This window comes from Eschscholzia californica, unplaced genomic scaffold (genome assembly GCF_041429995.1).
Source record: "Eschscholzia californica isolate CP2 unplaced genomic scaffold, dmEscCali1.0.p SCAF_1, whole genome shotgun sequence".
Taxonomy (NCBI): Eukaryota; Viridiplantae; Streptophyta; class Magnoliopsida; order Ranunculales; family Papaveraceae; genus Eschscholzia; species Eschscholzia californica.
Genome location: NW_028238198.1, coordinates 15,571,473 through 15,581,246, shown reverse-complemented (window position 1 = coordinate 15,581,246; position 9,774 = coordinate 15,571,473). Strand labels below are relative to the sequence as shown.

Sequence of the window (9,774 nt, the reverse complement as noted above, 5' to 3'; positions counted from 1 at the left end):
TCTTTTTCCTGAATTGGAGACTCTAGAGCATTCTTGGGTGCGAAAAATTGCAGAAAAGTATAAAAAACTCAAATACAAGTAGGGAAATATTCTAGTTGGCAGAGCAGGGAATCTTAAGAACCAGTTTGTATGCCCGCAAGTCTAGTATATAGGAGCATTCTAGTGTCATAATCACAACTAAGTTGACCCAAACTAGTCCCACTGAAGGAGTTGAGAATAACTTGCCAATGGAGACAACATTTTATTTCCCAGATCCGCCCAATTTGAGACTGCTAAAGCTGTAGGGAGTAAGTGCAATCTGTTTATCCGTATGAACTCTGCTTTTCAAAGATTTTTTTTCATGCATAGATCGTAATATGCGTAGTAGGAATTTGTGAAATAGCACTCCTTTAGGACCTAACCAGTTGCGATTGCGAACTTGTATGGTGCAGGAAAAATTAAAATCTAACTCAGATATCAGGAAAAGATGAGAACACAGCAGCACTGTCACAAATTCCCCATGAAAATTCGATATGCCCACTTCCGAACAGTTCCATGCATCTATTCATTAATAATTTCAATTACAAATACCCAGAAATGCTTAAAATATTAAGCATGGATCTCCTTTCGCCAAAATACCTCTACCGTAGGTCCATAATGGAAGCTTCTCACAACGAGCTAACAACAGTCAGTCTTCTTTTGCAGGAAGGATGTTGAGACTGTAATACCCCAATTCAGAGCAGCACTGCTGATTTCTAATATGTCCAACAATATTAAACAGAAGAAATTGTTATTCGCTTTCATCGGATTCATAGTTCTGTAACAGCGACTGTAGTCCTCCTTGGACTACTACTGATGCATCTTTGGCATCAGGCTCTCCCACAGCTTGATTTTTCTCTTCTTTTGCTTTCTCGTTCTCTCTGCTACAATTTGGGTCAGGCTTTTTTTTAATAGAGACTTGGATAGACGACGATTGGAAAACAAATTTACGCTTATTCGAATTCTCACTGCTGGCACTAGTTCCTGTCAATAAGAAAAAAATTGTTAGCTCATAAAGATACTAAATCCTGAATATATTTTCACTCAGTTTAACAGAAAACTTCTTGATCAATATCAAAACCAAAAATTTAATGGTAAAACAACTGCAATTTGTTATGACAAGTACCATCAATCTCAATAAACATATAATGTATATACATATAAAACCACAGTTTTGATATTTTGCCTAATTTGGTAAAATCTAGGGATCTATAATTCTAATTACTTCAATTCACATTTGCTTGCTTCGAGAAGAAATACTTCACTTAGCACGTCCTTTTCATCTACAATAGATCATATCCATCTAATGAGTGTTCTACCAGTTTGGCAGTGACAGGCAAATCAAGGAGACAAGGCCATGGCTCTGGAGGAAGGAGTTACACAAGGGCGATCCTGTAGATAATTTTAAGCTGAGAAACAAGAAGGTGCTTGTTCTGTGAATGTTCGCGGAGTTGACAGAAACGAGTGTCTGATCATCGCCCATAAAGCAGCTGGTACTTCACATCATCATGTTAATATGTTAGATATTGAGTTTATCAAAAGAATTACTCAGGTTTAAATGGCTTATTCCAAGATATCTATTTAGCAATTTGTCTCATACCCCAGAAGAAAAAAGACTCCTTTGAAGGTAAGATATTCCACATGCAGGAATTTCATGTTTGTTGTAGGAATAACGTTTTGTGCTTATCTGGAAGCATTTAACCTCAGACGTTTAGATTTTCTTGTATTTATTTATATAACAATCTCAAGTAGTGAAACATTTACAACTCGGGAAAGCATAGCTTTGAGTGAAAGGCGTAGCTACGACATCTAATAGGACAGGAAATTGAAAAGCACAATCTCTTTTGGAAGGTATAAGAATGTCCACGATAATCAATTTGAGCGAGCAAAATATTCCATGCAAAAACAATTTTTATCTAGGATAAAATAAAAAATTTGGAAAGAATTTCTCATATATCAGTTGAAATATAGGTCCGACAAAACAGTAAAAGGTAAGATATTTCAAACTTGGTCTCATACCAGCGTACCTTTACTATTAGATTTGTCGAATACATTCTCCTTCGTCAGAGCATCTGTTGGATTCCACCGGTCTTCAGAAACTTTTTGCCTCTGCACACACAATCATGAGCTTAGTTAATCATTGAACTCTATACTAAGTAAAAGAGGTAATGTAACATACATCTAACGAGGGGTAGCAGAAAGCATAATACTTTGCATAAGAACTATATGTTTAGTATTTCATTTTAATGACATAGTTAGGTTTTTATTTAATCACGAAATGATTACTTAATCGCTAATATTTAATGTTTATAACCAGTTTTTTACTTTTTTTTAACACCCCAAGTATCTTTCTACAAAAACTTGAGAAACTGTAGTGTTCTATGTCCTCAGGGCCTTTACATACAAATAGCGTATCAACTGTTGAAAGGTAAGCTTGCTAACATAATAACCATTTTGTGCAATTTTTCATCTACATTTCTGCAGTAATACGAGAAAAAAAATTATAATATACGGAACAAAAGGACTGGTTTAATTATTTAAATTTCTTAATTACTATACAAGTAAAGACTAAAATTAAGGGGCAGGTTGACCTCCTCCAAAGGAATATACTAGAGAGAAAACAAATCAGAAAAAGTGTTTTTTTTATCCATTTTTCAGCTTGTCAAGACTTCACCTGCCCGAGCTATTTTTTTTAAGATATTACAATAAGTTCTCAAATAAGACTGGACATGTATGTAACCAATATGGTCTTTTAAGTTTTAATTAAGATGTTAGTGAGACAGGGCCTGCCAGCATGTTAAGCAAGAATATATTAGTTAGGTAGTTTGTTTTCTTTAAGCAAGATTTAAAATCTCACTCGGCGTTCAAATCGAGTTAGATTTCAGTACGTTTATTTCTGTGTGATTCGTAGTGTCTGACTACCCTAAAAAAAAGTATACCTTGGTATTACTGCCAGATGAATGAACACCTTCTGTTGCAAGTTGATCTTCGTCTTCATCTTCTTCTTCATCTTCATCTTCATCATTGATCCTTAGAACAACATTTTTTGGACCCTTCTGTAGACCATGAGAGAGATTCACGTTAGAAATACAACACAAAGAAAAAACATTTCTAGTACTTAGGGAAGGAAATCATAGTAAAAGTAGGGAGACCCATATACTAACATGAAATATTGACTTTATAAGTGCTTCATCCTGCGCCTCTAGTTCCTTTTCCTGTCGTACATTTTCAAATTTCTCAACTTAGCCAGAAACTCTTAACAACATGAATCGACAAAGAAGAAAAATATATTAAATTAAGGTTTCGTTCCTTCGATACTTAGAAAGACGCCTTAGCACAATAGTATGTTTTTTAAACATCAACACAAAGAGGAATATCGACTAAACCGTGACCACCGATTACATTCTACATTCTATTGTTGCGGCTGTGCTGCGACTCTAACAGGGTCTCTTTATATTTTGCGAACTCGTCCCTCTAGTAAATAGTAAAAGTGCTTCTGTGAGAGCATAATAAACCTTGGTGTTTGTTCATTAAAATAACTATATATTAGCATATAAACTAATTAAAGTAAAGGAAGTAAATATAAAAGTAACTTCTAGTTATATATAGCCGACCCTTAAGGAAGGGACCTTATAGCTATAGGTTTTATAGAGTAGTCTATATTGTCAAAAACGCGCCTTGGCGACGCTTAATCGACCAAGGTGCAAGGTAAACAGGTCCCTCGACTCGCCTGAAAAATGTTTCCCCTGGTTTTCCATGTTGCGCTTAACCGCGCGTTGGCGAGCTCCTCTGCTCATCCCGAAGAGATTTCAGGCGAGTGGAGGCGAGCTGGGGCGTTTTTTGGCCCCAGATGAAGAAGATTTCAGCAACTTGAGGTCGATTAGTGGCCCATTTTTATCCAAGCTAAACTCAGAATTAATTAATGTAAAACCGACTACATGAGCAGACAGTCCACCCTATTTAGATTATGGTTTTCAAACAATAAATAAGAATTATCGTACCTTCTCTTCAGCTGTACGCTGCAAAGCCTGAAGCATAACATCCACACTTACTGTGGCATGTCTCGACTGAAAGAAACAAACAATGTAAATTTGTTAAAATTACACCATTTGAAAAGTGAGAGATAAATATCTGAGCATAAAAACAACAAAAGGATTACTAACATAGAAACCTTAGTGAAGACTGAGTTACGTGGGTACCTTCATGGACTTCACTTCATCTAAAGCAGCCAGTATGTCCATCTCTCTTTTTGAATCCAGAGTCCTATTCTCTAAGGATTTCATTGCATCCCCCATTTCTTCGGCGTCCCTTTTTTTCTGTTCTTTTCCTGCCACCTAATAGAACAATGTTGTTGGAGTCAACAAATGGTTAAGTTCCAAGAATCCAAAATATCAACAAGCGAAGTAGATATAAGAAACAATGGATGGAAAGTCACAAAATAATTATTACCTCATCCTCTGCACGCCAAGGCTCAAAGTTCCGAGTTGCACCAGATTCAACAATATAGTCCGAGTTCTGCGGATCTGTCTTCATCGTCAATTCCGCTGAGCACTTTGTGCATTTGAAGTAGAACCTAAAAATTTGGATTCCCAAATATGTCTGCATATGGAATTATGGATTAGAAAAAACAAACCAAAGTCAAAACAACATACTGTCACAATAAGGATTGATATGCTAAATTGTGTTCTTAAACATAGAGGATATATCAATTTTCAACAGGCTGATTGTAGTCATCTCTGAGATGTTGGTAAGCAAATGAAAATCCATTGAGTTTTCTTTTGTATAATTCTATTTGAAAGACCACTAAACAACAAAAACTGAGATGCTGCCAACTGGCAAGGTGATGTTGCAACCTAAAAGCCAAGGAGAGTCCATTGAACACTTGTTTGTTCACTGTGATGAGGCATGGAAATTGTGGTCGTTCTTCATTCGGGGTGTGGGACTCAACTGGTGCTGCCCAAAAACTCTCTCGAATGTTATGTCTCAATGGGGAGGAGCAGCAATTAGGAAGTCGCGCAGAGAACTTTGGAGGCTAATCCCCTTCGCCATATGTTGGTCAATTTGGAGAGCAAGGAACGATGGAATTTTCAAGGACTCCCCTAGACACTTTGTGGTGGAGGTGGAAGACGTCCTTGGGTTATTATTTCACTGGAGTAGAAACTTAGAATGACCATTAATTTTTCCTTTTTGACTTCATTTCTAATTGGGAGGACATCATAACGTAACAATGTAGTTGTGAATCCCCCCTTTTTCTTGTTTTTCCCCTCTTTCTTTCATTAATTCAAAATTTTCAAAAAAAAAAACCTAAAAGCCTATCAAGATTCAAAAAAATCTGAAAAAAGCTATGAAGAGATGGATTGATCGTAATGGACAAGACTAGAATAACCTATTTTCTCTACCTACTGCACATTCTTGGTTGCCCTTCTAAACCACATGATTTTCCATCGTCAAGTAAATATCTTGTGCACTAAACAAAAAGCCATAAGACCATGCAACAACGCAATAGTGACCAATGAGCAACAACTTTAGGCATTCGAGTCAAATGTCGTGAATTTTCTAGCCACCAAGGATATTAATACGATTCTTATAACTTAATTACTCCAACACATGACATATTTCATAAAATTAAACAATGATATACAGTTTAAGACATCAAACTAACCTCCCCAAGGACATCTTCTTTTCTCGAATTAAACTTTGTTCCTTTATAGATGTAGTTCCCACAAGTGTTGCAGCGTATGCTCATGGGAAGCATCATGCGCACTTTAATCTGTTGATTTTTTGGTTGTTTCCTCCGTGGAATTTTTGCAGGGTCAAAATCCGGAGGATAATACTTGTTCAACACCTTTCTCTCCGCCATCTTCTTCTCTTATTCTTCTTATTGGGGCAACCGGTACTCTAAACGATTCAAAAATTGTGTAGCACTATATCGAATTCACTGTGAAACCCTGTTTTAGAGTAAGAAAATCATGAGTTCAGGACAAATCTGTCAGGAGTCCAATCATAGTAACAACGAAACAGGAAAAAAACTACACTCCCAATTTCTACTTCAACCGTTTGAGGGCGCTTAGTCGTCACTGACTAAGCAACTATAAAATATAATGTGGCGTGAACAATCAAATATAAAATAATGCGGCGTGAACATTCCACCAAAATAGCTACGAGCACATCCCAATAGACAATGAAAGTTCGTCTAGTGCCCAAGTTTGTGCACGATATCATCTACTCTAAGCTGAAACAATAGAACTATAGAGTGTCTAGTGCGCCCGATAAAGAAGTTTAAACACACTGCTAAAGCTTAACTTCAATTTTCATTGCAGATAGTCAAAACCTAAATCAACTTAAGTAATCAATAAACCCTAATTATTCAACACGAAAGACAAAATCCTAGATACAAAATTCAAAATCAAGCAATCAAATTCCAGAATAACCCTAACCAGATGCAAAGTCTCAAAGACTTACGATATCAATAACCGACTAACTGCGTACTCAAGAACTTTTTCTCTATGTAATAAACCCTAAAGAATTCGATTCCAGAGAGAGATAGTTGAAGAAAAAGAAACCTAGAGAGACAAACTTGAATAGAAGATGTGTAAAACAACCGATATCATCAAAAGCCTTTACCTGAATCATTGGAAAATATCTTGAACTCCGAATTCGGCCCTTCCCTTTTCCCTTCTCCCTTCTCGATTGAAGCTGTTGAATGAACCTTATTCAAGAAAAATCCCTTAAAATTGCTATAATAGCCGTGTTCCGTTTAAAATACCAAATACTAGATTTCTTGATAGAAAATTAGAAATAGAAAGGGAAATTCTATACGCGCCCCCGTTTCTTTCTCTTTCTTTTTTTTTTTTTTTTTTTTTTTTAGAAATCCACTCCGATCTACATTACTCGTTACAAGGTATTGTTGCATTATTAAGATGTGATAAACACGATAACTGTTAAACCAATAATGAAAGACGTTTGAAGCACAACAACATGAAAGAGCCCTAAAGCCCGAAAAACTTATTACATTATTTATTCTTCTGGGGATCGAACCTCGGACCTCCACGACTTTGAAGTTTATGTCAACACTATCAATCATTGGGCAACTATGTGTTGACTACGCACCCCGTTTCTAAACGCCCATATTGGCCTCCAACACTTTTTCGTTAGTAATGACAAAGTAGGAGATGTAGCAGGCATGGCGAACAAATTCTTCACAATAGACCAGAGAGGTTCCCTTCTTGCCTCCATTTTTCCCTGTTTCTTTGTTAGATCTAACTCTTTCAGGAAGTTTCTACAGGGTGGATTGCATAAAAAACAAAGCGTCTGCATTTCGTGTTTTTCTTCCCCAATTGTGTTATTTCTGCAACCAAATCCTCATTGGAAGACATGGTTTATTCGAAGTATTTTGAATTTACTTCAATTTAATTGATTGGATGAATCGTAGCCTGGTTTGTTGGAGAACAAAACTAGTAATTGTTGGGTTCGTGATTCAAATGAATGTTTTGGGGTTGCTAAAGTGTCCTTCTTCCTGATCCAACGCCAAAGTGAGGATGTCGAAAAGCGATTTTCTCAGATATCTTCCTGATGTTTGGGATTAATAGCCAGATGATGCAATTCCTTTTAAGTTTTTGACCGAATTGATGAAATAGAGATTGCAAAAACAAAGAAAATAATCTAACACTCAAGTCAGTGATGCATTTTTTTTGCAATTTAAGAAAATAATTCGAAGTCTGAGGTCAGAATGACCTTCGATCCCTTTTTATGTCAAACTGGATATGCTTATATAGGTTAGGATGACTGTGACAATGCACTGTTAAGATGATGAGGTGGTAAGACAATGATCTTGATGATAGCCACATGTGTATGACTGTTTGTGGGATAATATTTTAGTGCATATCTTCTAAAACTGCCAAACCATCTGACACATAACCGTTTGTGTATAGAAAGTGGATTTTGTCTCTGTCTGACCTTCCACGTAACTGTTAATCTCTTCAGGTAGAGTAGAGCTTACTGTTCAACTGACTTTTGTGAACCTCCCTCTTTTGTCTCTCTGGTCAGAGCAGAGCTTAGGGGCAAATAAGAGTTATGCTCAAGGGTTGAGTTGAGTCAGACCCGCCCTATTTTTGTCTCGAGGTAGTACCTCCCTACTCTGTTTTGAGACTGAAGCAGGACCCAAGGGCATAGCTTACTCAGATCCACCATGTCTTGTGTCTCTGCGCTATCGCAAGGGTCAAGGTGCCTAGGAGACTCGTGTCGACCTTCCAAGTCAGGGCTTAGGTGACAGAGATCGTTGAGATCCACCTCCCTGATAGCTTTGACGATGTTCATGTGCAATCTTGGTTAGTTTGTTGATTTCTTTATTTGTTCAAAGTTGACCAATATTGGACTTAACCGACGTAATTATGTTTTGTCCATTGTAGGTACTTTGAGAGTACTCTTTGTGGTTTGTCCTGCCCAGACTTTTGATATCGTTTCACGACATAACTAAACTGATTAATCGGTGTTTTCTTCATTTAGATAAGCGACATCTACAGTATATATGAGAATTCTGAAAAGTGACAATATTTAGTACATTGAGAATTGGACAGGAAGACGCAAATTCTTTGGTACCTCTAAATCATAAAAGCTTTCTGTTTCAACAATAAAAATTAATTAGTAAACAAATGTGAATGTTATAACCTTTATTAACGGCATAAATTACATAGTTCTACCTTGTTTAGTCGTTTGAAGAGTTTGCAGTTTTCTTTATCCTTCCTAGTAGTGGTGATGTAATAGAAGAATAAAGAAGAACATTTAGAATGAAAAAGCCTCTCTTTTCATCTTGTAGTTTTGCATATATTAATTTAATGGGAAGAATGAAGTATATAAAACAAAACACATGGTGGCATATGGAATATCCAATCCTAAGAGAATCCCAAAAATGAGCACATGACATTTCATATGATGTGTACATCAAATAGGAGATCACATCTAATATGTCAAGGAAATGAATCCAACTTTATGTAGTGTGTTCACCTTATATATTCTGAGTGTTCCTATAAGAATCCAAATAAGTGAGTTGGACCCTTTTGAATGTGGTGGGTTTCACGTGGACAGTATGTTTTGTTGATCCCAGATTAGTAAAAGTTATATATGTCATTAAGGCATGTTTGGATTGGGGAAGAATGCCATTGTTTTTTTTTTTTAGAATTGAAAAAAAAAAAAAAAAAAAAAAACAATGGCATTCTTCCCCAATCCGAACATCCCGATATTTTAATTAATTAATGTGGTTCCCAAACATCCCGATATTTTAATTCACCATTTCGCGATTGTAAGCGAAAGGTAATCACAAACCTGTCCACTTGCTAGATGTGGATTTCCTATTTTCCTTCTTGAGAGGAATTTTATTTCGCTGGGCGTGGGATTTCTAATGCATTCCCGTGTACAAGACACATTTTTCGAATTTTACTCTTAGATTATCACAGACTGATTTTAGTGTCTTGGATGGAGAAGTTCTTCTTGGAAAGAAAAACAAAACAAAAGAAAAAAGATTCTAATGGAAGATTAGTTAAAAGGTTCATGTGAAGAGGTCTTCAAAGAGGAATAAAGCTGGGGCTACCATTGTATGTGGATAGATAATATAAAGAACAAACAAAGTGTTCTTCTTTAATATATGTTTAAATTTAAATATAGTAGTATAATTAAAGTGCTAAGGTTTGGATCCATTTATTGGTAAAAGATGGAGATTTATACCAAATCTAATTTCAATAGTTGTATACAAAGGAAAAT

General features: G+C 36.1%; 1 protein-coding gene across 2 annotated transcripts; it reads right to left on the bottom strand.

Annotated features, from left to right (window-relative positions):
* Positions 1 to 484: 484 nt before the first annotated feature.
* LOC147564490 (coiled-coil protein (DUF572)) lies at positions 485 to 6,904 on the bottom strand. Of its 2 annotated transcripts, XM_086647162.1 has the most exons (10): positions 6,728 to 6,785; positions 6,643 to 6,686; positions 5,681 to 5,966; positions 4,468 to 4,617; positions 4,218 to 4,352; positions 4,020 to 4,085; positions 3,183 to 3,233; positions 2,958 to 3,074; positions 2,046 to 2,127; positions 485 to 1,002 (listed from the first exon to the last, which is right to left on the bottom strand). In XM_086647162.1, exons 3-10 carry the CDS (start codon positions 5,876 to 5,878, stop codon positions 770 to 772), a joined length of 1,032 nt encoding a protein of 343 aa, XP_086503288.1. In that variant the 5' UTR covers positions 5,879 to 5,966; positions 6,643 to 6,686; positions 6,728 to 6,785; the 3' UTR covers positions 485 to 769. The 2 variants fall into 2 exon arrangements, with proteins under 2 accessions (XP_086503288.1, XP_086503280.1); XM_086647154.1 differs by having other exon boundaries at positions 6,643 to 6,904.
* Positions 6,905 to 9,774: the final 2,870 nt, after the last annotated feature.